Genomic DNA, 27947 nt, shown 5'->3' with positions numbered 1-27947 from the left:
TTCAAACATTTCAAACCTTTCGGTTGACCTAATATTTGTTTTGTATAATTTATAGTGCATAAGTAATGATGAGATTCATTGTAACTTGTTATTTGATTTGAAATATTTTGTTTGCTTTTTGTATAAAGTTTAGATTAGGTTTTGTTTTGCACTTCTAGTTATCTATACATCATAATTAACTTTGCTAAATTCAACTACAGCTACCAAGTGGAACAAATACTTAAAAAACCAAAAAAGAAAGCAGAAGGCATTTAAAGTAACTCAGTTAAGCTTATAACAGATTGGGAAGTTTAGTTCATAAGCGTGGAATTTTTTTTCGAATCTAGATCCTTAAATTCAAACCGGATGATACCAACTTTGTTCGTTCATATACTTACCTATTTTGTGTTTTCGCATTCTTTTATGGTTGTGACTTTTGCTTGCGAAAAAGATATAGTTTAAATATGCGTCTTACATACTAGAAGGAAACCGTCACTTTAATATTTGATTTATGACCCTGTCCTTTTGGCTCGAATAATCGGTCTTGTATGTATGTTACTGCCAGGGTTTGCGGCTTGTCTGTTTTTAATGCTGCACGAGCGTTTATCTATAATACTTTGCAAGCTTCAGTGCTTTTTTGTAATCCGTAATTTTTCTTTCTATTTCCTACCAAACAACTACGCATATTACAGGTTTTCGCTGTAAAAAAAGAACTTCAATGTATATGACCTAATACAGGTTAAGTTTGCCGATAAAAAGGATATGAAATTTCAGATCCAACCAATATAATAGCATAAAACTGTCTACATGATTTGACTGCTAATGTTTTTCAGTACCACAGCGTGTAAGAAATTATGAGTTAAGTTTTCAATATCCAGTTTGCACAAATTTCAAATTAGGCAATTCACAGTTGAGCAAACCTTTTAAATAATACGATAGATAGCAAACTAATTGTGAATCATATAGAAATGTATTACTGTCTCTAGTTTCAAACAATTTCTGCTGCTATTTCTATAGTACTACTCTTTATCATATATCAAAAGAATATTTATTTCATTTATGTGTATGAATAAGTATTTTCTCTGCCAAAAATAGATACTTTCTGTTTTGAACAAAGATTAGATCCTCATGGTTTTCCACAATTCATATCACGTTTGTTTGGGAATTGTTCGCGGACTAATTCTCCCCTTTTTCGGCAAACTCAGTCACTTTCATTGTTAAGCAATGCCACCGTTGCCAACGTACTATTGGCGAGCAAATTCGGTCCATTGTCAGTGCTGCCATTCGAGTAGCTGCTCGCATTAGTGGCGTTATTGTTTACCGCTGAACAAGAAATACTCGAAGCCGAAGAGTTCGGTTTGTTGTTATTGATAGAGTTGTTACTGTTGCTTGCAGGCAGAACGGTGCTCTGATTGCCGCTTATTCCGCTGCCGTGACCATTACTAACACCCATTGGACCGTAGAAAATAAGTTCCGGTATTTGGCCACCCTGAACGCCAGTACCGTTGGTGCTTTCCGATGAGCACTGAAATTGGAAAGTTACCGTGCCAACGCATACCTCACTCATACCTTCCTGCCCGAAGAAACTCAATTCCGTCCCATCCAGAACAACCGATGCCGTATAGAAACACTCCGGTTCGATCTGAATTGGGGTCTCGAAAAACACATGGAAAGTATTGCTAGAGCCATCGGAGAAAAACTTGGTACTATTTTCCGCTAGGACACGACCCAACCGCTTCAGTTCGATCTTAACGTCGTAATCAGCTGCTCCCGTTGATGATCCGTACAGTCCAAAGCCGACAATGAAGATTCGCTTGTCCACGGAAAACTGAATCGAATCGCAGCGACCACGGTAGCGCCACTGATTGCTCCGATAAGCACAGGAAGCGAACCGATGGCACACCTGTCTCTTCAAACCGGCCCGCGCCTTCACCGGAAATGTCAGCTTGGGTTTATTCTTGGCGGTAAAGTTCAGAAAAATATCGATTGTCTCTTGGTTGGTCAGAATGCCAAGTTGTGCCACACGATTGGCAAATTCCTCCAGCGACATAGTCGGAATCCGAATTAGGTATAGCGCTTGGCCCAGCACCTGGCGCTTGTTGTTCGAAGTTGGCTCGATGTCGATCTTGCTGCAGGCTGCTTGGGCCCAGCTTAGGGCGGCTTCGAAGAGGTGAATTTCCTTGCAGTTAAGCGTCTCCCGCGCCAAAATGGTTTCGAACGTTTTCAGATCGATGTCGACAAAGCCTTCAGATTTGATGGCCATCTCCGCCTGGTTGTGGTGGTGTTGGATCGGTGCGAGATCGAACAAGGGAGAAATTAAAAAATAAGAGAGAGATACACCCCGGAAAGTGTGCATGTTAGGAAAATGTGACTTGCGTACTGAACATAGGATAAGTGAAACTGCAATATTTTACTCGGGAGATAAAATCGCATTTATCTATTCCATCGATTTTGAAAGATACAGATTTTTGTTGAGCGTACAATTAGATACAGATAAACTTAGCTTTTTTTAGGGTACACTAAAACATTGAGTTTCCTTTCCTGGCGTGATTGTTTCTCATTGGTTTTGATTAATCGATAGTTGTTTATAGATATGTGTTTGACTGCATAGACATATAGCAAAACGACGACGGAAACAACATCTAGCGACGTATTCTTTAATGTTATAAAATAGAATGTTCTGGCGAATAGTGGTATCCCTAGAACTGATAACTAACGTTACATGAATTTAATTCAATTTAATGCTAACTAGTTTTATCCGTAGCTAAAATGTTTTTAAACAATTTCTTAACTCATATGTAATTTTTTTGACGTAGCAAATATTGCAGTTTTCCTTGAAAGTGACAACGTTCAATGTTAAACTATTGCTGGTTTCTAACTAAGTGTAGCAGTTGTAGGACGATTTGGACTAGACATGGGAACGGAAATCTAAAGGATTTGTATGGCGATATGATTCAGAAGGCTTCTGGTTGTAGGTGCGTAGTTTTAATCTAATTTAATGGGAGCATGTAGGCGAAAGATTGCATGCTCATTAACTCGAAAGTGTTGTCTATAGTGGCCGCTGAGTAACATGATAAATTTGAGCTTGGCTTGTTGAGATGAGAGATTCATGAGCTAGTTATTTTCCCCCATAATAGGTTTAGTAATTCAGTTATTCTATTTGGCACCCCATCGAAAGCTAAGAATAGACTTGACACCAATTTACAACAGGCCACAATTTGTGTATAATAGGTTTTAGCTAAAATCCGAACGTTTCACTCCCGAAACCGTTCGCTGCCAATGAACCACAGTACAAAAAGGTACACCGATAGCAATATTTTCCCTACAAAAGCCTATCTACTGTTTCTAAAAAACTGTAAATTTTCCTGCATCAGTTTGGTTCAAACTGAAGGTTCCCCCGAACGTTCGCTGTCGTCTGCAGCGCTTAGAGAGCTGCTGGAAACAGACGATGAGATCGAAGAGGACGAACTATTTCGTGCAACGGCACTGGTCGGGGTCTTCGGGGAGGACTGGGACTTGGGCTGCTTATAGCAGCCCAAGAGGTACGGTGTTGGGGGATCAGGTACTACAGGAACTGATTCGCCAGTGTTTTGATTTGTTACTATGGCGCAAAAGTGTGAACTAGGAGTGGCAGTAGGTGCAGTGGAGGTATTTGTTAAATTGTTAGATACGTAATGTGTGCTGTTCCTATCTACTATCTCTAGGTTGGCGGTGCTGTCACATACCTGTGCGTCGATCACTTCCCAGCAGCGTTGCATCAGTTCCGGTTCTTCGAAGAGACGAGACTGGCTGAGCAACAGGCAGGCGTTTTTTGCCGTTAGACTAGTTTCCAGAAAGTTAACGCAAGCTCGAGCCAAATGCGGTACAATGTACTTTTTGGCGACGTACAGCGTGGCCAGCACGTTGTCGGCTTCCAGATGGATTTCATCACAGTATAAGTATCTAAAGAAGAGAGTTTTTAGAGCCAATTTGTTGACATACGTAATAGAATAACACTCACTTCAACAGCGTAAGAAATGCAGTCGGTTCTACGTCAGGAACATTGATCTCTTGCTTATTCTCGGCCAACCCACCGTAGAACATTGCGTAGAAGACAGAGCTTCCGGTTGCTAGTACGTACTTGTGAGCCGGTATAGTTTGAACCTGTTCTGCTTGTCGTTCGTGGAAGAAACAAACACAAAAAAGAAAAACAGGGATACATGTGAGCACATTGTTATGTAACCACGTGGATGCTGATGTAGTTGGTAGGATGGCAATTAAACAACACAACGTGAAGTATCTATGCACTGTTCGAACTTTAATTAGGCACTCTTCACGCGTCAGACGGGGCGTAGCCCGAGTTTGGTTGCTTACCATCGGTTCCGACGATGAAGCGGATGTCCGCCATCAGATCGTTGTTGAACATGGCTGCATTCCGCTCGCGAACCGTGCTTTTGGTGGCTTGCCAGTTTGGATCGCCGGTGTCCGCCGCGGTAGTACTAGTAATGACACAGCTACCACCACTGCTGCTAGTGGTGCTGCTGCTGCTTCCAGTAGGCAGACAAAATGATGTTGAGCTGAGAGCACCGGGCGAGGTAATGGTTGGCGACGATGGCGCACTGCAGGGTTGAGTCACTTGCATATTCTCCACTCCTCGACCTCCTGGAGCGTTCAGACCACCGGTGGCAGCTGCTCCACCACTGATAGCGGCACCTACTGCACTGTTTTGATGAAACGGGGCAAGCACGTTGAACATTTCAACTGTAACGAAAATCAAAATCCGTAAAACTGTGATTATCCTATTACACGTTACTCAGAACAGATCTGAACACTATTCAAGACGCCATGGCGGAGAGAGAATTGTGTGCGGTGGACAGTATAAATTTGTTGTATTCATAGTGCTCCACCGTAAGCACTCTCCTCGTGCACGTCATTGTACCCTCAAAAAACGCAAGTGTTCATGCGGACACGACAATTCTCACCACTATCGTTGTAGTGGAGGAAAATCTGCATTGCAAACAGTCAGTCCCTAAGAGTAATCAGACAGAGAACATCGATTTTTTGCCGCTTTGTTTGCCCTTGTCCCGCACCCAACACCCTTCTGTATGCGGCTCACTGTCCAACAGCCGGTTGTTGGAAATAAAGCTGGCACGTACCTCTAACCGTGTGATTCATACGCGGTAGGCCACACATTCCCAGGTTATAAGAATAATGATGAAAAGGTATTGTCGCTTTGAATACAAAACTCTTAGGACGAGCTTTTTGGAATGAACATTGCAGCGACTGATTCTTTGAGACACAGCAACATCTTAGCGATTGTTCTTGAACACTTACAAAACAGTGTAGTCTATTCGTTGCTCCAAAATTTGCATTTCATTGAAATTTTCTGTTTAGGAGTATTCATTCAATATTCGCAAATACTTTAGAAAATGCAGCTCATTCGGGCACGGTTTTTTTTGAAATCATATCAACTATGTCATTCGAATTTTAAATGAGTCTCCATTAATTTTATTCCTGCATATGTCTCGACCCTTACACAGGACGGTATGCAATAAAAAAATCATTCAGACCCACTGCGTACAGAACTAGCTACATAGGCAGCGTATGTATACTTAGAACAATTCTCTCTCGCTTTTAATTGTATTTTTTCCTCGGGAAAAGTAAACGCCGTTCTTTGAATAGAAAAAAAGCAACCCAACTTACTATTGTGATATGGGAACACTGAAAAAATCTGCTCTTCATTCCTCTTCATTGGTCGCTGGGAAATTTTCGCATACAGATTGGACATAGTCTTCCGGAACCGAATGACTCCGAATAATCTGCTGCCTGTGATCGGGTCCTCGCAGGGTCCTTCAGACTGCCACCGTTTGTTAACCACTTATTGTTTGTGGAATTGTTGCGCAAATGAAAAAAATATTAAAATCTTTGGGCGTTTACTTCTGCTAGCCCTCCTCACGGATGATAATGCACTGGGTTGCAACTATACCCTGCCTTTCACGATCAGATTGAATATATTTCAATTCACCAGTGGGTAATTATCTACTAGAGAAAATTTGAAATCGTTTTGACAATTTTCACTTCATTTCCTGCTGGTAGTTGGCAGAAATTTCACTCGCGCAGCGAAGACACACTATTTTTCAGCCATCTTACAACCAGTTTTTCTGCACTCTGTGCTGGCTGTCTGTGTCCGAGTCCCAGGCAAACCAGCAGACAGCAGACGAAGCTACTGCTAATAAGAGAGACTCCACACTCCACTTTACGTCCGACGTGAGTCGCGGCTGAGTGTGTACGTAACGCGGCTTATCTTCATTTGCTTCGTTCGTATAGTATGCTCCTGCACAAGCTGGCCAATGTAGGATAGAAACATAAATATGTTTTGCTCGTACGAATATGTTTGTGTTCGTACACTTTTTATCAGTGTTTGTTTTTAACATTAGCGGGGGTGAATGAGGCACATTGAAGTGCACATGCGCTCTTGGTACTATATATTCCATTGTTTTGAAGAGAGGAGGCCAAAATCGACTTCATGACAAATAGTCGATAGTCGGGTCTGACACCTATCAAAACATGATTTGTTATCATTAAAGTTATTATTTTTCAAACTACTTCAATCTCTATTTTTTCAATACGAGATGTGCACTAAATTTACGGAATTTACGCGGTTTTTTACGCGAGGATTTGGATTTTATTCGAATTTTAGAATTTATACAGGTTTTTACGCGATTTTCATAATTCACGAGGTTGTGCTCTACAAGTCTACATTTACGCGTAGCAAATTTTGGAATTTACACGGTTTTTTACACGAATTTTGGAATTTACGCGATTTTTTTAACGCGAATTTCGGAATTTACGCGGTGTTTTTACGTAAATTTCAGAATTTACGCGGTGTTTTTACGTAAATTTCAGAATTTACGCGAAACGCATGCTTCGCGTAAAAAGTGACTTGAGTCTGTTTCGATGTAATTATTTTTGGGGCTTTAAAATGTGATTATTTTTCTCTTCAACTGTGTACAAAAACTGTAAACCCCGCAAATACGATTAGGACAGAGAGGGTTATCGAGTACTTAAGTTGGAACTACCACTAATCAGAAAAGCAGTGAATATTGTGTACGTTTCCGTTGTATCGTATACGTATAGTAAGCGACGAGAGAAATCCTATTTGTTTACTGTTTTGTCAGGTTTTGTCTCTCTGGATTCTGGGTTCTCTACGAGTCTGCTAATGACGTCGTGATTAGAAAATGTGTTGTGCATGCAAAAAGTTGGAGCTTTCTAATCGAAATATATACCTAATCAGAGACAATTTTTGCACATTTTGTTTACGATACTAATTGCAAAAGTGCATTGTATTTCTAGTGAAAACATTAATTGAAATGTGCTACATTCCCGGAAGGACTATGACACATAAAGAAGTAAACGGATCAATATCTACTATTTGGCTATGCGATATGTTTTAAAAAGGGCGCAAATACTGTTACTCACGGGTAATTAATCGAAAAATAACTTTTCTCATGTGCCTGATATACCCTACTTTCTGATCAATTTTTCCGCTTAGGGGGCATCCATAAAGTACGTCACGCTTATAGGGGGGAGGGGGGGGGTAGACCTAATCGTGACGATTTGTGAAGTAGGGGGGAGGGGGGGTATGAAGTTATGTGACGTCACACGAAAAAAAATATCAAATGAAAAATTTATTCGGGAAATTATAATTTAGCCTTCATTTTAAGATACTACTATTGAAGGCTTCTATAAAATTAACGTTCTGATGACTTTTAAACCAAATAGTTCAATTTTTTGAATGAAAATTTTTTTTCAACATATATGTGTGAACAGGACTCATTTATTCTTCTATGTAGTATAAACTCTCCATTAAGGCTTTACAGAATATGCAGTACACCGCTGAAGAGCTGCTTGAGTACCGTCCTACCTAAAAGATTTTTGCATCCGCAAATAGCAGTCACACAAACTCCTGAGGGGCTACGGGGTGCTACCAGAGACCCACGGCAATGTTTTCCCTTGATATTCGTGCTAAACTCAATCGATCAACATAAACTCATACCGAAGTTCCACGGCTGCTTTTAAAGTTTTTTCGGTATAATTTATACTGCCCCTCACTCAAAAGCTATCTGAAGAATAGAATTTATGCCACTTGCGGACTAAATTTCGCATCTAACGTAGTGTTGAATGATTGCACGATTGAATGAATACACAAAATGTCAAAATCCGTCAGAAATGTTCTTCCAATGCGTGTTGCTGCAAGACGTCAGCAGGAAGTCCTGATTCTTTCAACTAGATCAGACGAATTTGAGTGGATGGATGTAAAGGACGTGGATATGCGCGAAACATTAATCGACTTCACATCAGCGACTTCTGATCATCTTCAAAATCCGTGAATCGATGACTTATAAGCTCGAAAATTTTCCTTATTTTATTTGCTGAAATTCATTTGATAGCTTTAAATAAAAAGGTTGAAATGAATATCTATTTTTTTTGTTGTGAAGGGGGGGGGCGGTTACCGTGACGTGACGTACTTTCTCAGGGGGGTCACCGAATGTGTGACGAAATGTGACAAGGGGGGGAGGGGGGGTTGGTTTTGGTCAAAATTTGCGTGACGTACTAAATGGATGTCGCCTTATGAGGTTGGTAGGTCAATTTTAGCCTGAGTTGAGCAATTATGCGTAAAAACTAAAGTGCACAACAAAGCTTCTTTTTGATCTTTTTTTTAAATGAAAATATTGCTGATTGCAAGGAAAATTGTACCATTAAAAGTGCGAAATCGCTCATAAAAGTGCGATCCTGCATTAAATCGTTTCGGTATCTTCGGCGCACTTTTTCGTTACATTCCAAGCAATAAGTGCGCCGAAGAGACCGAAACGATTTAATCCTAAATAGCAGTTTTAAGGGCGATCGCGCACTTATTGATTGGACAATCTTCCTTGCAATCAGCAATACATAGAAAACGACAGAATTGTTTATTATCGTTACACTTTTCAATTACCATGCGAAAAACAGTTGACAGTTGTTAACACAATAAGTATTTATTTATTTATTTATTTATTTATTTATTTATTGCGTTGACGTATGAATCACTCTGGAGCATAAAAGTAGAGTTCCTGGAGTAATTCAGGCGAATCGACTTCTGAAGTGAAGACCTTAGCAGTAAAGAGTGCTTGTGCTATGAATGTTCTCCGTTCTAGAGGGTATCATTCCAAGTAGCTGGCAGCGATCAGTGAGGAAGGCAGGTTGGTAGCATCACGCTGTGGTAGCCAACGAAGTTGTTGCGGACAAACTTTTTTTTGTATTCTCTCGAAACTAGCAATCCAACACGCTTGGTGTGGAAAACATAATCACACTACTAAACTCAAAAATTGAGCGAACTAGCGAGCAATACGACGTCTGCAAGCATAGCGGGTCGCGGAAGTCTCCGGAGATTGTGCATATGAAGTTGTTTGTTCTCTAATCTGGTAAACCCGCTCGAACTAAACATGAAACACGATCGGTTTCTGTCTGCGATGAAAGGTCATCACCTCGATGATCTTAGCTTTGAGCGACCTAAGTGTGGTATGAGGCGTCCTATTGGTATCCCACTAGACGCCGCCCCATATAAAATAATCTAAAGGATTGATATCTGGACTGCTAGGGGGTCAAATTTCCTTTTTCTAAAACTGCGGAACATTTTCAGCAAGCCATTTTTGTGTTTTGTTCACATTATGAGTAGGTGCTCCGCCTGGTTGAAAGATGAAATGACGGTCAGCAGCAACCTCCTTCATCCACGGGACAACAACATCCTTCAGAACCTTCAGGTATACATCGGATGTTACCTTTAGTCCTTGTTTAAAGAATTACGGAGGCATTGCATCCCCCTCGCTGGAGACTACGCCTAGAACCATCACATGGGTCGGAAACTTTGTTGATATGACGATAGGAATCTGACTACGAGCAAGTGGTGCAAGCCACCTGTCATTCTTTCGATGCACCTTTTGATCCTGAATAAAGTTTTTTTTCGTTAGAGGTTGGTTCAACCGACTCAGAAGTTTTTTAGCTTTCTTCAACCGCCACAGCATTCATAAATTGCCCTCTGCGTAGCGCATACGACTTATAACCAAGGCCATTGCTCACCGGATTGAGAAGTCCGAACAGTCGATTTCCCGAGCCATTGACATCGCTGGATTCTTTTTTATCATTCTCTCCACTTTTTTGACCCTGTTCCGTGCAGCGGTAATGGAACGGCACTTGTGTGCCTTCCGGGTAGATATGTAGGATAGCTTATCACTTTCCCAAGGCTGTTCTTTTCGACACTTTTACCGACCGAACTATCTCCTTTACGCTTGCTTCGGCGCGCAATAAAACGTCGACGTCTGATCGATTATTTTCTTGTTTCGACATCTTTCAGTTTACTCAAAACTGTTTGTTTACATCTGACACCCAACAAGAATTCGTCACGCACCCTGTACATGCGGTAACAGGTTTATTATATCCACAAAGCAGTACGATGAAATGGTACTTGCAGTAGGCTAATAGAACGTAGAGTCCGCTGTGGAGCACGAAAATCCAGTAGAGACAAAAGGCTGGGAGAATCGATTTCACCATGGAAGACTTTAGCTACGGCTACAGACGGCTGGTTTCTACGTAGGTAATCTAACGAGTCAAGATCAAGTAGACGGCACCGATCTGACTATGGCGGGAGGATCTCGGGATTACGCCACGGTAGATGTCGCAAGACAAGCCGTATGAATTTTCTTTGCACTCGTTCGATGTGCAGGTTGCACGTAAATTGCTGAGGACACCAGACTATACTACTATTTTCAAGCAGCGGTCGAACCAGAGCACAATATAACGATCTTAGGCAGTGAGGATCGTTAAAGTTCGGTCCAATTTTTGAAATAAAGCCGAGCTGATGCATTGCCGAAATAATCGATTCACGGTGTACGTCGAATGTTAGTTTAGTATCAAGTAACACACTAAGATCACTAACGTGGTCTACTCTACGCAGCTCAGTCTCCTCAATCTGATAGTTGAACAGAATTTGACTTTTGACCTCGTTGAAAAACAGTGAAAAAAGCAGTGGTCCCATATTACTACCTAGCAGAACACCTGAGGTATTGGAGAATCACGTAGAGATACATGAGCCAAGCTTCACGCGCAATACCCTGTCACGCAAGTACGAGCGGAGTCATTGCACTAGTTGTTGGGATGCACCGAGTCGAAAAAGTTTAAGCAATCGCTTTAAAGTCCGTGTAGATTGTGTTCACTTGCTTCTTATTCTCTATATGCTAAATACATGTAGAGGTAAATTCCATTAAATTCGTACAAACGGAACGACCAGGCATGAAGCCATACTGAGTTGAAAATATGTAGTTTTTTGTACGAGACCGCATCAAACTGCTAACAATTATTTCGAAGAATTTTGACGCGGCAGACAAATTAGTAATTTCGCGATGGTTTCTAACGTTCTGGCGGTTGCCTGTTTTAAACACTGGGACTATAAGCGACTCCTTCCAGATATTCGAGAATTTAGCTTGTTCGAGTGATTTGTTAAAAATAATGAGTGAAACGACCAACGGTACAATACTGCGATTCAAATCTACAGTTGGAATGCCTCCAGGTCCCGCAGAGAAAGAACGCTTAAGTTTTAGTTTATGCTGAGTAGTTGAAATGTAATTCTTACATGAGTAGAAAAGCGCTTCATTAATAATGATCTCAAAAACATTTGAACAGCAACATAAGGAGGTAATACCTCTGTAATGCGGAACGTCTCTCCTGTCATCTTTCTTGCGAACAGGAACAATGAGGATTTCCATAGTTCAGGTAATTTTCTCCTCTTGTAGTGACCTGTTAAATAATTTCGTAAGTGGAGCATGGCCATCTGTAGCGCCTACTTTCCACGTTTGAATATTCGGAAACACACCTGGAGGCATTCAAATCTCTATTCATTCGATCTCTAGCTCTCAGATCGATCATGTCTTGATTGACGGTCGGCACTTCTCGGATGTTATCGATGTACGGTCTTTTCGGAGACCAAATATCGCCTCTGACCACTATCTCGTAGTGAGTAAGATTCGTGAAAGGCTGTCGAACACGTCGAAAGCTCGCACTGAGAGGACGCTGCGTTTCAACAACCAGCGGTTAATGGCAGACGGCGTAGCAGTGGAGTACGCCTGGAAGCTTGACCAACGAATCCCAGAACAGCAGGTAGAAGGAGAAGATATAAATGGGCTGTGGAGGAACATTCATGGTGCTATCGAAACAGCTGCGAGAGAGGTGGTAGGCACGACGCGTGGAAGACAGCGTAACAGCTGGTTTGATGCCGTATGCCAGAGAGTGACAGATGAAAAGAACCAGGCCAGGAGTCACATGCTCACTGCGGCATCGTGTCAAAACAGAGAGGTACAGATAGACTAGAGCTGCGAAAAAAGAATCCATCGTCTAAAGAAACGCGAGTACGACGACGAGCACGTGCTCGCCGGCGCAGAGGAGCGATACGCCAGCAACGACACACGGAGTTTCTTTAAAACGGTGAGATGCAGGAATTTTGCTACGCCTGTGCAATAATAGTGCTGGCTACCTGCTTGCCGAAAAAACGGCGGTAGCAGCCAGGTGGAAGGAGCACTTCCAGACACTGTTGAATGGAGAGGTAAATGCGAAGATTAGCAGGGACAGGATAGGAATTGTAAGCGATGGTCAAGCTGTGGAGCCACCAACACAGGAGGAGGTTAAAAAGGCAATCAATGAGCTGAAAAGCGGTAAGACTGCTGGGAAGGACGGAATCCCGGCTAAACTTCTAAAAGTGGGGAGCGAGCGGCTGTACGAAGCAATCCACCGGATCATTGTCAGGATCTGGGAGGAAGAATAAATGCCGGGGGAGTGGTTGGATGGTCTCATTTGCCCAATCTTCAAAAAGGGACATCGAATGGAGTGTAAAAACTATCGAGGAATTACATTGCTCAATTCTGCCTACAAGGTGCTTTCTCGCATCCCGTTCTGCAGACTGAGACCGTTAGCGGAGTCCTTCGTCGGCGAGTGCCAAGCTGGTTTTCGTGATGGTCGCTCCACGACAGATCAGATGTTTACCCTGCGTCAGTTGCTAGACAAGTTCCGGGCGTACAACTTGCAGACACACCATCTGTTTGTGGACTTTAAAGCGGCGTACGATTCAGTCAAACGAAATGAGCTGTGGCAGATAATGCTAGAACATGGTTTTGCGACGAAATTAGTTACGCTGATTCGTGCGACGCTGGACGGATCCAAATCATGCGTTAGGATAGCGGGTGAGACCTCAGCTGCTTTCGTGACGTTGGATGGACTGAAGCAAGGGGATGCACTCTCTAACCTGCTATTCAACATTGCCTTGGAAGGTGCATTACGAAGGGCAAACGTGGAAAGGAATGGAACTATCATCACGAAATCTCACATGCTTCTTGGTTTTGCGGATGCCATCGATATCATCGGAATCAACCGTAGAGCAGTGGAAGAGGTCTTCAGGCCTTTTCAACGGGAAGCAGCGAGATTGGGGCTTTCCATTAACACCGCCAAAAGAACTGCATGGTTGCTGGTAGGGAACGTGGGAGTCCAAGTGGTGTTGGTGCCGAGGTGGAGTTAGATGGGGAACGATATGAAGTAGTGGAGGAATTTATATAGCTTGGTACCAGCGTTGCCAACCGGTTTTTACGAAAATCTGGAAAACGAGAATAAAAGTGTCTGGAAAAGTCTGGCTGCCATTTACTCCAATGGAAGACAATGTTTGGAAAACGTCTTTTTTTGTCTGATTAGGCATCAAAAAGTCTGGAAAATCCAGACAAATCTGGAAGGTTGGCAACGCTGCTTGGTACCCTCGTGACATGTGACAACGATGTAAGCCGCGAAGTGAAACGACGAGTTGCAGCTGCGAATTTGAATTTCTACGGATTACGTAGCCAGCAGAAGTCCCGCAGTTTGCAAATTCGCACAACACTGGCGCTCTACAGAACACTAATCCTCCCGGTGGCCCTTAACGTACACGAATCATAGACGTTAAAGGAAACTGATCGGCGAGTGCTTGGGGTTTGTGAGCGTAAAATTGTGCTGTCGCTGTCGGGCGCTGTTGAAGACGATGCACGGTAGCTGGTGTTCGTGGGGATTGGAGAACGGCAGCCCAGGACCGACGGTACTGGAGGACCATAATTTATTCGGCGCAGGATTTAAGTTAAGTAAAGCCATTAAAGTAAAGTAAAGTAAAGTAAACTTCAGAATTGACGCTGGAATAACATCTTGACCAGTAGCATATGGAAGCTTTAACTTTTGAACATGACGATGCGTTCACTAATGTGAAATGAGCGAAACTCAATTATTATTAGGACAATCGTTGATGGCAATGTCGACCTGAGGTGAACGAGTTCTGAAAGTGTTAGACAAAAAGATCGAACTTTCAGAGTTTTCAGAGTTAGCGATTTGTTCCCCAAAACGAAAAAATACAGGCAGACCAGCTCCCTTCTTCTTAAAATGTACAGAATACTAAAATCGCTTTGGATTTTTGCACAGCGATGATGATGACTGTGAGGACTGCGTACGGAGAACATATCGTTGGTACAGAAATCTGTTTAGTTTCTTGAACTCCTGTTTCGTAAGATGAGAAAGATTCCAAAAGTATCTTCGTAGAGCTCAGTCTCAATCGTTTGCTCAAAAATTTCAAACTACTTTGTTGTAGATCAGGCAAGCTGTCTGGGTCTGTGTTATTTTCTATGATACAATGCATTTAAATACTCATTCAATATTTGGAAAACCAATTTGTGCGGCATAAATTTCTCTATTTTTATTTTTCTCGGAGATTATCTTTATTCTCGAACTCGAAGTTGCTTCTTTGGGAGAAAAGTTATGATTGAAAAATATGGAAAACTCAATCCGATTTCAAATAATTTCGAAGTTAGTTGTTTGAGCACATGACAATCACGGGGCTAGTGCTACGAGACAGTTTAGTTATTGACCTCCAGTCGAGACTCGAGCATGCAATGACTGGCGTGTTAGACCGGTGTCGTGCCTCGAAGCCAGTTGGGAGGCAATCTGGTCCACCTTAACCATTAATTACACCGAAAGAAACGTTTTATATAATGCAAAATTTCTTTCTCGAACACTGCAGCGCTATTATTTCATATAGTTCGGCAGAAAAATTGAGTTTCCATTCTAGGATCAGGATTACGACACTATTGGCACTAAGTAGCCTTCACAACTTAAGCTCGGCCTGTGAGTCAGTCCATATCCAGTGTTTTGCCACTAGTGATTAGATTGTACCTACCTTTTGGGAAAATGAGAACGACCAAAACGTTAACTGCCATTGCCAACCGTTATGAAACCCTGACAGGTGACTTGTTGACCGCGGGTGAGGATTATCATTTACCGCGCGGAACGATTAACTGAACGATTTATAGTCCGACTTAAAGGATCGTTCAACTGGTTCAAGTGTTTGTATACCCCTCCTCCGGGATATTTTATTTTGACTTACTAAAATCTGCTGTCAGCCCATCAGTAAGAGCTCTTTAGTTGATATTTCTGACATTAAACCGTCTATTAAAAAAATATTTAGTGTAAACTAGATAAAGTTGCTGTTGCTTTACAAATTCAAATTCTTTTCGTTTTGTTACAAATTGATATGATTGTAAAAACTTCTCACACTTGAGTTTATTAGATTTATTTGTGTTAACAAAATTGTTTGACATAAATGTTTATGCAAATAAAAGCACTGCGCTGCCAGTAGTTCTGCTCGAAAAAAATGTTACACAATCGTCGCTACCATTAGACTACTCACCTGGTATTCCTTCCTCGCAGTTTTCCATAATATCCACCAGCATCAGATTCTCGTAGTTCCTCCGTCCGTACTCGACGATCGGATCGTCCCGCCGAATGAACCGCCAGCCGCGAGCGCGAGATCGGCCGCTTGCGTTTTGTCGGTCAGATAAACCACTATCGTCGTTGTCGTCGTCGCCAGCTGCGATCAGGCCTTGCTCGAGGATCGATGCACCGGCGTCGAGCTTTTTAAAATTATCGATAAACTCCGATCCACTCAACGTGGAGTACCAGGCGGACGAATAGCCAACGATCCAATGCAATAACTGACGCCCGAAGTGATCGGTTATCGGATCGCGCACTGCGTCTACCATTGCACCTTACTGCGCACCGAGTAAAGGTCCTGAACTGCAGCAGCACCCGATGAATAATTCCTCACACAATATTTTGCTTCTGAAGGTTCCACTACAGGTCACTACAATCGGTGCAGGCAGTTTGCTTTTACCTTCAAACGTTTAATTAACACAAATGCGATTTCGATGTGAAGCCTTAACTGCAACAATATCAACGTATCAGCACAATCTCACGAGCTTTGACTTTTTCCGTCCATTTCTGTACGATTGGCGAGCTCAGCTGTATGGCAAGGCAAGGCAAAACAAACACAATTCGTCGGAATAGGTAGTACATACTTTTCATTTGTATTCGATTATAAAGCGTTTATTGTGTGGTAAGCAAATGAGTACGTAACAAGTGGATTCTTATCACGATGAGCGGGTTTCATTTGAATGTACTAGCTGACAACTTAGCTCGATGGTTAAAGTAATGTCCCGAGCAGAGAGGGATAAAAACATAAGGCTTACGTTTTAACAAACGTACAGCGCGTTCTAGTTTTTGGTATTTTTACTGGTGGTAACTTTTTTTTCACTTTCAACAAATTAAGTATGCTTAGTATAATCTAATTTGAATTTTGATAATAACGACGAATTTTCACATAGGAACATACTGAGTTAAGTTCGGCTGCATACTGCATGCGACGTTATACGGCGAGCCTCACGTTTACTTATAGTGTTTTGATGGGAACAACCTAAGCTGTTCGTTACTTGTATCATTTGCTTACTAAATTATTCACCATTAATACTGCAATCGGAGCTTTGTAGCCTAGCGTCTATAATTCGAAGCCTAGCTAGGTACATGGCGTTGGCTGACCTATACTCGAGTCGGTGTAGTTGCTATCAATTACGACAGTACCGACGTGAAAATTATGCTGTATTCTTAGATGCGTGCTAACTGTGCTGCTTGTCTAATTGGTTCTACGCAAAAAGACAGCGTTGAGTGTAAGAGATTGAAAAAAAAACCCGAATTAATCCACCTAGCGGCGTGACCTAGCCTTTCTACTGCCACAATAATCATTATTTAATTTCTCAGGAACTTAATTGTAGATGTATAGATGTTATATTAGACTATATTTTAAAATATCCGTTCCGTATTCCTCAAAATCCTTATTTGCCAGTAAAATTCACAACGTATTGTGTAGAATAATTATATTTTCTTTCCTTGAGTGCGTAAATACATGTAAGCGTCATTTACGTTACTTGATGAACACCTTATTTAGTTTTATAATATTTATAGAAAAATAATGTAAACACAAAAGATAATTTTTACAGACTTGAATGAATATGTATAGAAAATTAGAAATTAACCCTCTAACGGGTCTACAGACGGCCTTAACTTTCGGGCTTCAGAGCCACATACGAAACTTGTTTTGAATTGATAATATGAAGTATTTGTTCATAGCAGATTTTTTGATATTTTGATATTAATACCATGCATTCAAAAGTTAGCATCTTTGAAAAACAAGAGTTCAGAAAAATTATTATTATATTTCGCTTTTGAAGAAAAAGGATATCTACAACAAAATGATTGATCTCAAAATTTTACTATTGGTTTGCTTGGCTTCAATTTTGCAATATATCTGAATTAGAAAAAAATTACTGGAAACGATATGGATATGGATATGGAAACGAGAAATGGAACTATTTCTTAGCTAGAACTCCTTCAGATAATTATTTTTGCATTAAAATCAAAACTTAAGCTTCTTTTGAATGTACTTTCATGAAAAGATAGTCATTAGCTTGATCGCATCGTTTTTACAATGTTAGAGGGTTAGGAAAACAAGATGAGGTCGAAAAATAGTGCAAAAGCTGCGCCATAAACATGCTTGAGAATGGGAAATACGACCGATATGATTCCCAGTGCTTGTCTTTTTTTGATTTATTTATTAAAACATGATACATGACATAAGACATCTGTCCTTTAAAATGTCACTAACGAAAACAAATCTTACAAAATTTCTACCGTGCAACGTTTACTTCCTATTTTTCATTTCAAGCTCTAGTATCTATTGATTGAAAAGAGCATCTATTGATGTGCAGAATTTGTTTGGAATTTGTACAAATTTATTTGGAAAAATCAACTCACTAGTATTTTTGATTCTATACACCACTATACCTACATGCTTAAATAAACTGCTTTTCTTCGCTTTTTGCTTTTCTTGTACAATTCTGAGTAACAGCAAGTGAAGAAAATGACAATTGAAATCTGAAATCAAAGAAAAGAAAAAACTTTTCGATTGAATCCCACTATTTAATATTTATTTGCAACAGATACGTAGTTCACCTACGACGTGCAGGCTTCATCAGTGTCTTATTTCAAAGCGTATACGTATCTGTCGCGAATAAATATTAAACAGTGGAATTTAGTCGGTAAAAGTTTTTTCTTTTCTTTAATTTCAGAGTTCGTATTCCACTAAGAGGCTTCAAAAACTTCAGACAATTGACATGTTTCTCACTTTTCTTGAATTTCATTGCAAATTTTAAAATTGCAAATTGTCATCACATACATACATACATACATACATACATACATACATACATACATACATACATACATACATACATACATACATACATACATACATACATACATACATACACACATACATCACACACATCTCATACATTGAATACAATCAACATTTGATTGATATGTTTTGATTTCACACGTTTTAACGGTTTAATATACGGTACTTAAGTGTTAAAGTTTGAATAACTTTTGAATGAAGCGTCCGATTTTAAATAACTCGGTTTCGTTTGATAGATCTCAGCAGTAATTTTCAAATAATCATAAAATGTGAGATGTTTTTCATTAAATTAATGCTTATATGTTACATAAATATGTTTTAAATACTATTTTTTCACATTTCTTTATGTAACTTTCAAACTACAAGTCCAATCGTCATGAAATTTGGAAGTTAAGGGTTTGCAAGGCTCCTCTTTCATATGCAATCAATTTTGTTCAAATCGGTTAAGAGACCTATGAGATAATGAAGTCCCATATTTTTCGTATTTTTATACATAACTTTTGAACTAAAAGTCCGATCAGTATGAAATTCAATAGCGACCAATGGGACACCTAGACCTTTCATTTGACACTAAGAACATTAAAATCGGTCCAGCCATCTCCGAGAAAAGTGAGTGAGATTAAAAGCGTCACATACACACACACACACATACACACACACACACACACACACACACACACACATACATACACACACACAGAAAATGCTCAGTTTTCGAAACTGAGTCGAATGGTATATGACATTCGGCCCGCAGGACCTTCTTTCCATTTCCGGTTTTCCAAGTGATTTCTATACCTTTATACTATATATTTATATAGTAGAAAGGCAAAACGTTTATAGCGTGGTCTTTTTTGGTGCCCTCAAAAGTTTCTAGTAAGACGACAGTACTCTTTGTTCCAAATCAAAGAGAACTATACTAATAAAAAACTACGATAAATTCTGGCTACACTTATCACGACCACGCAAATGCCACTGAACGCATCTTTCTCGCATGAAGTGGTCTTTTTCGCATGAAATGGTTGCTGACGTCATAAGCTAGCTAATCGTTAAGAAAAATTACATTGAAAACATCAGGTTTGAGAAAACATTTTTCAGCTCTGTCATGTCAATCATGGTTTATTTGAATGACTTAGTTTGTTTTCCATATCCAGCAGAATAAATAAATTTCAGGTATAAATAATAAAAACAAAAGTGCAGTCTGCTCATGTTAAGATTATACACGAACAACAGTACTTGGAGTTCGTTGTCTAGCACTGTTTAGTTAGTATTTTGCCAAACAATTCTGTGTTTTATTGTGATACATTTAACTAGTCATCCTTGTCACTATTTTTCGTCCCTTGCGGCACGTCTAACATAAGCCATTATTTTTATCGACTTGTTTTTAAAGTCGTTACTTCTTAGTAGACAACTCACCGGCAGCTAACAGGTCGATCGCATACGTGTCAACATTCCGACATGCAGCCATAACATACACGCGATTGTGGTTGTTTCTGTACACCCCCGGCCTGGCCTGGTAATGGTTTGTGTTTATCTGACTACTTACTTGATTAGAATTTTCTATTTATATTGCACTGCGTGCTAGTGATTTAATCGTTTTGTTTTCGAAGTGCATGAATATCGGAACAAAGGGGATTCAAATAACTTCATTCTGAAGAAAACATTATTTGCGCTATTTGAGTCAACTCTTAACTACCTCTACAGTACTATCTCAGAGTTCAATGAAACCTTGTAGTTTTGAATAATTTGCCTAGCTAATCAACGTTGCATGTTGCACTTTTTGAAAATTTTATTTGCAACTCAAAGCAAAATGAATAACTGATGGCCACATGAATTTTTCATGTAGAGTTTACAGGTTTGTCTAAAATGCATTCGATTAAGTTGAGTTATTCAGCATAAGCAAAGTTTTCGGTGCATTCATTTCTGAATTCAATTGTTTGGTAACGAAGATGACCCTTATAACTATAACGCGTACCCAACGGGTGTATAACGGGTGCCACCAAAAATTTGGATTTTTTTTGAGGCCCCTATACTCAGCAACAAATGAGCTCAGAGAGAAATGGGAGGAGTATGTATGCGTTAGCTCTCTCTCTCTCTCTCTCTCTCTCTCTCTCTCTCTCTCTCTCTCTCTCTCTCTCTCTCTCTCTCTCTCTCTCTCTCTCTCTCTATCTCTCTATCTCTCTCTCTCTCCCTCTCCTCTTTTTGTCAATATTTTTTTGTTTTGTTTATGTTTGTCTTGTTTTGCTTAAAATGACGTCGAAATAAGAAGCATTTCGGGAGCACGTTGTACACTTCTACGAACTGCCACAGAAATCTCGGCAAAAAGTATACGGTATAACATTTAAAAAGTGAATATGTTGCGGCTTCGACTGTTTACCATATCTTAAGATGCCCAACAACTTGTCGCAAGCAAGGTAGTGGAAGACCAACCAAAATTATGGACGCAAAAGGACATCGTTATCTTTCTGGTGCCTTCAAAAACTAGCCCTGTGGTTTGGCTATCAATTAAGATGTGCCAGACGAATGATTGAAGAAAATTTTGATTCTGTTTCTACAAAAACATCATTCAGATGGACAATACGTGTTTTGGCCAGATAGATCATCGCATTACGCCAAAAAACACAATCCTTCCTGAATACCCATTCGATCCCATTTGTACCCAAAAACCACGACCCGACAAATCTGTCTCAGTGCGCCCACCGAAGATTTCTTCAGGATTTCGAATTCCTTGGTGTACAAAAATAACTGGAGAGCCACGAGTTGCAAAAAGTTGATTGGTAGAATCAAGAGATGCATTCGCAAAGTTGACATGACGGCTGTACAACGGTCTTATTCAGACATCATACAGAAGCTTCGCCAAATAGCCGATTACGGACCGTTTTCAAATGTACACTAATTTTTTTTCAACAGTGGATAATGTATCTTTAATTTCGGTGAATCAGATTTTCTTCATGTATCTTTGTCTTTTTTTGACAGCTTGAGAAAAAAATTCCAAAATTTTAGTTGTCACCCGTTATAAAAGTTAAAAATCTGCATTAAGTACATATATTTAGCATGTATATAGTCGTATTTGATGCGCAAAATTGGCATATCCGTGCTATTTTGGAGGCGATATACGTGATGAGGAAAAAGCATACGCATTTAGTCGATATAAATAATTATATACGACAATATCCGATTAAGCCCAACTCTCTGTATTACCTTCCGATTCTGTGCTGAATACGAGTTATATACGACTGAAAATCAACTTGGGCGGACTTTGTTAGGCTTTAGTTACGGTTTCAAATTTTTGAAGTTATTTACGTTATCAATTTTCGGTTATTGATGTACGATTTGGTGCTAGCTGGGTCTTTTAATCAAGGGTAATAAGATAATACAGGTCGGAGGTACAGGTTATATAGAGTCGCCAAAAATTTTTCACTGCATATAATCGAATCCTCTATATAATCGAATCCTCTATATAATGGAATCAAGAAATTTTTTTTCAATGTTTTATATACATAGTTTTGCGTTTTTTTAAATGTAAAAGAAAAATTTTATTTTTGGCTCTCACCTCAAAGGCAGAAAATACCTTTCTTACATTAAAAATGAACATGAGCATACAACAATTCTGCAGAAAAGTACTATCAAAAAAAAATTAACCCGATTTTATTCAAACTCGCTGTACTTTTTTCTTTTTGAAAATAACCCTCTAACGGGCAACATCGTAAAAACGATGCGATCAAGCTAATGACTGTTTTATCATGAAAGTACCCTCAAAAGAACCTTAAGTTCTGATTTTCAAGCAAAAATAATTATCTGGACGAGCGCCAGGTTAGAAAAAGTCCAATTTCTCTTGTTCGTTTTTCATGTCTAACGCTCTACCCAGATATTTTTTCAATTCAAATACATTACAAAATTGATATAAATCATGAAATTTACTCATAGAAAAATCTTAAGGTCAATCAGTTTGTTCAAGATGTGCTATTTCATCAAAAGTAAAAAAGGAAATATTCGCGCATTAATTATTTTCGAAATTTTTCGGAATTTTTGTTTTTGCAAAATGATAACTTTTGAATGCATAGTCAGAATGTTGTGGTATTAATATCAAAATGTCAAGAAATCTGTTCTGAACACATTTTGCATGTTGTCAATTCAAACAAATTTCGTATGCGGCTCTGGAGCTCCAAAAGCGAAGGCCGTCTACAGACGGCCTTACCCGTTAGAGGGATAATCAGACTCGTATTTCTTTATTTGGCGCCTAAGGTGGCCTTTTCTGAGTTAAGGTGGTCCAAAAAAACACGATTTAGACCTACCTTCCTACCTCAATATTTTGTTCTAGAAAGCCCATTAAAATACATTTCATTTGCTGCATCAACGCTTTAAATCGGTTCAGTGGTTCAAAAGTTATGAAGGGAGGTAGGTAATAATCGCATTTTTTGCAACCACCCGAATTCAGAAAGGGCCACCCTAGGGGCCAAATAAAAAATTATCGGTTTAATTATTTTCAAAAAATAAAAAAATAGAGTGAGCTTTAACAAAATCGGTGCAATTTTTTTGGATTATATAGAATCAAGTCCAAAATTGTATATAATCGAATAATATATAATTGAGTCTGTTTTTAACCGAGTCTATTTAATCGAGTCTGACCTGAACATCGGATTCGACGCGGAAACTATATTTACAGGATAGTTGTCCGGCATTCTAGCAACATGTCCTGCCCAACGTATCCGTCGAGCTTTAACCACCTTCTGAATATTTGGTTCGCCGCAGAGATGCGCGTGCTCGTGATTCATTCTTCGCCTCCACACACCGTTCTCTTGTACTCCGCCAAAGATGGTTCTTAGTACCCGCCGTTGGAAAACTCCGAGTGCTCGTAGGTCCTCTTCCCGGTGCCCATAGAGGACAACCGGCCCAATTAGCGTTTTCTACATTGTGCACATTGTGCACATTGTTCGACCGCAAGTGTTTGTGGAGTCCGTAGTAGGCCCGACTTCCGCTGATAATACGTCTTCTAATCTCACGGCTGGTATTGTTGTTCTCTATTGCCAGTTAGCCCCAAGGTATACGAACTCGTCGACTACCTCAAATTCATCCCCGTCGATTACCACCACGGTGCTGCCCAAGCACACGCGCACGATCCCGTCCGCCAGTCTATACTTCGTTTTAGACCTATTTATTTTTTGGTCTTATAACACCTTCAAGCGCAATGTTGAATAGTAGGTAGATGAGACCATCTCCTTGTCGAAATCCCCTGCGAGATTCGAATGGGTCCGACAATCCACCCAAGATTCTCACACAGCACTGGATCTCATCCATCGCAGCCATGATAAGTCTAGTAAGCTCACCCGGAAACCCGTTTTCGTCCAAAATTTTCCATAGTTCTTGTCGGTTTACACTATCATATGTGGCTTTGAAATAGATGAGCAGGTGACGCGTGGGAACTGGGAATTCGCGGCACTTCTGGAGGATCTTCCCACAAATCTATTGGCTATTGGCGATAGTCGATAGTATTCTAGTTTTTATACGTGCCGTAAAAAGCTCACTTCTCGCATTGCATGTGAAAAGGGTTTAGGTGCAAATGAAAGATTCTCTTCGTGTTTCCTCTCTTATGCTTATCACGGCAATATAAATGCATTCCAATGGAATTTTTAATCAATAGCTAGTTAATAGTAAAATTATTCTGTTCAAGTTTATTTGCATCGCCGTGATATGCGGAAAAGAAGAGACACGAAGAGAAACTTTTTTCAACGAGTACTGATTGGATACATCTCTCATTTCCACATAAGCGACTAAAGGTAGTGAGGTGCTCCATGGTTGCTCCACTTATTTGCTTGTAGAACTTGTGTTGAATACGGAGTGTAGAGTAATTTTAGGGCTTTAAATAATTAAGAACAAAGTTGCTTGTCGAAAGAAATCATTATTTGGCCCCGGGATTCATCACTTTTTGCCACGCAGTTGGCTTTGAGGTATGACGCAGGCCTAATAAGCCAGTCGTCGTATGTTCGAATCTCGACTGAGAGAGTCAATGTTAGAGTCAATAGGATCATAGCAACTGGTCCTGCAATTGTCCTGCACTCTAACAGCTGGCTGCGAAGTTTGTCGTATAAAAACAGAAGGTCGAGTTTCGATATCGGAATGTAGCTTCGCTTTTTATCTACTTTTAAAGGTAAAATGTAGTTTGGAATTAAAGAAGGCGAGAAACTCAGTATCTCAGTACTTTCCGAGAAATTAAATATTTTATTATGTTGTGCTATGAATAATTGCACGGAGATTGATGGCACACCAAATTATCCAAAAAGTGTACTTTAGTTACGAGTGGTTTGAATCAGCTAATTGAATACATTTATCTAAAGCAAGTTGTTCGGGTTGTTGTTATTGAGTAAAAAACTTTTTTTATTTTAAATGTGCGGCTTAAATTTTCAACTGTAGATTTACCACAGACAAACAGACATAACGCTCGTTTTCCATTCTTCACATCGATTAAACCGTCATTTCAAATTTAGGCATAGTTGGGAATGTCTCCGTTTTGGTCAAAATGGCGCTTTTTAACGAAAGAAGGGGAATATCCCATAAAAAACACTTGCTAGTTCAAGGGATACTCCTGTTGCTATTTGATATTTGGGAATGTCGATCATAGATGGTGCTAGTGTTCAAGCAAAATGTGAGGTACGATAATTTTTGTTGATTTTTCTTCCAAGAGTTATGTCTGTTTGTCTGTGAATTTACTATACAGAAGCTTTTTACCACAGATAAACAGACGCGACACTCGTGATAATTCCATCGTCCAATCAAAAACCACTCATTTTTCAAAAAAGCATATTTCGCAACATGGCCACACTGCGACGCGCGAGTGTTGCTTTGAGTTTTCAGTATAAAACCATTAAAATGTACAAAACCGTACAGCATAAAACCCGGCAAATGCAAGCTACTCCGCAACATGCATAACAGAGGGTGCTAGTGTGCCAGCAAAATGTGGAGGACGATGGTTTTAAAAGGATTTTCTTCGTCAGTGTTTTTACTATTTTCCTCTCATTCAGTTTCCTTCCGACGACAACAGTGTTTCAAATTTTTACTGTATCATGACTTGTAGAGATTAAGTGACGCTAAGCCAATTCTTGAAAAAAGGTTTATCGCCAACGATGCGCATTTTATCGGCTCTGGTTATTGAGAATGTTTATCTGTTTGCTGTATGATCATTAACCATTCCACGAATAGGAAATCAACACTGAACTATTCTGTTTTCGCGTAGTTTGCAAATGCAACCGGTTGACATGTTTGTTCTTCTCTTTAGCATTCTCGTTTCCTAGCAGATATAAAAAATATTGATATAAGACACGGTTATATTAATTCTTATATTTAATTCCAAAACACAAACAATTTGCATAGAAAATTTTGAACAAACACATTTTTAGGTGTTTTTTCGTTGAAAAATGTTTTGAATTATAATTTTTAGCTGAAGGTCGTTAAAATCATAGGAATACTGTAAACTACAATAGAGTAGAATAAAATAGAATTTCAAAGAATTATCAAATTCAATTTTACTAGGCATAGTTTGTGATGAAGTTTTGTGAGGTGAGGATTAAAACAATGCATTCTTTTTTCCTTGTAACTTCTACAGGGCTTGCGTTGACAGACACCCTTCCTGTTTCTACGCAACTACTTGCTGCAAAAGCAGGTTCTTTTTTGCACTTCCCCAGATTTTGGCATTTACTGGGAAACCGGTTTGATTAAACTTACACACATGAACCGAAATCAACGGTCTTGTGTGCCTCCCAGAACCCTTAACTTCGTACTCGTGCATCAAAGTTGTACTTCTTTTGTTTGTCCACACATTGTGCGCCATAAAACTTCTCGCTGTTCAGTTTGCCTTTTTCAACGGAACTTCGGTGCGATCAGAAGCGACAAACACCGCTTGAAGGCTGCCGTGAGCTGTTTTTTTTTTCTCAAAGTCAAGGTTACCTCCTACTTTTCGCGTAACTTCTATGCAACTAACACCGGAATGACCCACAGCGGGTAATTACATTATCACATTTTTGATCACAATTTCACGGTCACCGCATATTGATCAACGATCACACCTTTTACTGGTTTTTGTTTTGCTCAGGAGTTTTAAGTATTCAAGTTATTTTCTTCTGTTTGATTCAATCGAGCACCGCAAAAGTTTGTCAAAGCCCGGAAATTTACGGCAAGACAAGAGCGCAACACAAGCACGTTTTATTCAGACACCGGTCCTCAACGAATAGTTCTCGGTTACGTTGAATACGAGTGTGGCGACCCCCGCCCGATCTGCAACGATGTTGCTTGCTGACGATGACGGGACGGGGCGTACGAACGTACGTACGATGGGTAAGGCATTGGCGGCCCGGCGGCTTGCTTGCCTGATCGACGGCGCGGCGACGATCGGCACATGATGAGAATGAAAAACAACAATCGCAATTCACCTAGTGGAGTGACTCGACCCGTTTATTTTGCTCTTTAAATGTTTGGTTTGATAAAGAAAAGAAGCTTAAAAATATTGTTTTTTGACTTAACCTAATAAAATCTTCAGTTTTTTTATTACGATAAACAATCTTTACAATAGATTAAAGAAATTGGTAGAAGGAAATAACGTAATAAAAGGCGTAAATATGATCCTTAGGATAGGCCTGTCGTGAAGGGGACAGAGCGAAAAATGAAACTAGCGAAATTAGCAAATTTCAAGCACGCTTATTGGCTCATAGATCGTTGTATTTTGCAAATATAATCGTGACTAACCATTGCGCATAATGTGGCGTACGGCGCATTGCATGCAAGTAGTAAAACGCTTGTATCTTGCATACTTATCTGTAGCATCTCGTCTAGACAATAAAAATTTTGCAATCTTTTCAACTAAAGAATTCACAAAGAAAAAAAATCATAAACGTCCACCATACAAGACAAAAGTGTTATCAGAGTAAAGCAGTATTCTCTTTGATTTGTACATCAAGCAGTGTAGTTTGATTTTATTACCATTCTATGTGACACCAATAAGAAGCGATCATTTCGCATTAAAACGCTAGGTTGGCGTACTTTATGAAGCCGGTATGGCGTTTTTTCTGCGATTTAAAAGGGGTAAACCTCGTTTGTAATTGTAAGGTGGGATTGTTTCGTAAAATTTTTTACTTTCGAACGAGCTATCCCAACCCAATTCGGCGAAGGACGATCGTTATCCATCCGTTCTGTAATAAAAAGGGTTTCATGCAAAATACATTTTCGTGTTGACTTGTTTTTTATATGAATTATTCAACACAAAATTAATTTTTAATTTTATCGGCGATGGGCATTGTATGTGTAGCGCTAGAGTTTCAGTCATGATTTC

The 27947-nt window shown here is 39.8% G+C and overlaps 2 protein-coding genes across 6 annotated transcripts in view; one reads left to right on the top strand and one right to left on the bottom strand.

Annotated features, from left to right (window-relative positions):
* On the bottom strand, window positions 1–26832 carry LOC128732957 (BTB/POZ domain-containing protein 6-B). Of its 5 annotated transcripts, none has more exons than XM_053826439.1 (6): window positions 26570–26832; window positions 15734–16344; window positions 4333–4719; window positions 3980–4127; window positions 3705–3921; window positions 1–2248 (listed from the first exon to the last, which is right to left on the bottom strand). In XM_053826439.1, exons 2-6 carry the CDS (start codon window positions 16083–16085, stop codon window positions 1181–1183), a joined length of 2172 nt encoding a protein of 723 aa, XP_053682414.1. In that variant the 5' UTR covers window positions 16086–16344; window positions 26570–26832; the 3' UTR covers window positions 1–1180. The 5 variants fall into 5 exon arrangements, with proteins under 5 accessions (XP_053682414.1, XP_053682417.1, XP_053682418.1 ...); XM_053826442.1 differs by having other exon boundaries at window positions 15734–16264; XM_053826443.1 differs by having other exon boundaries at window positions 15734–16264; window positions 26577–26832.
* The window catches only part of LOC128732958 (transcription factor IIIB 90 kDa subunit), a 33782-nt gene that overhangs the window by 2059 nt on the left and 3776 nt on the right, over window positions 1–27947 (top strand). The window lies entirely within an intron of this gene.

This window comes from Sabethes cyaneus, chromosome 1 (genome assembly GCF_943734655.1).
Source record: "Sabethes cyaneus chromosome 1, idSabCyanKW18_F2, whole genome shotgun sequence".
In the NCBI taxonomy this organism is placed as follows: domain Eukaryota; kingdom Metazoa; phylum Arthropoda; class Insecta; order Diptera; family Culicidae; genus Sabethes; species Sabethes cyaneus.
This window is presented reverse-complemented; position numbering and strand designations above follow the sequence as displayed.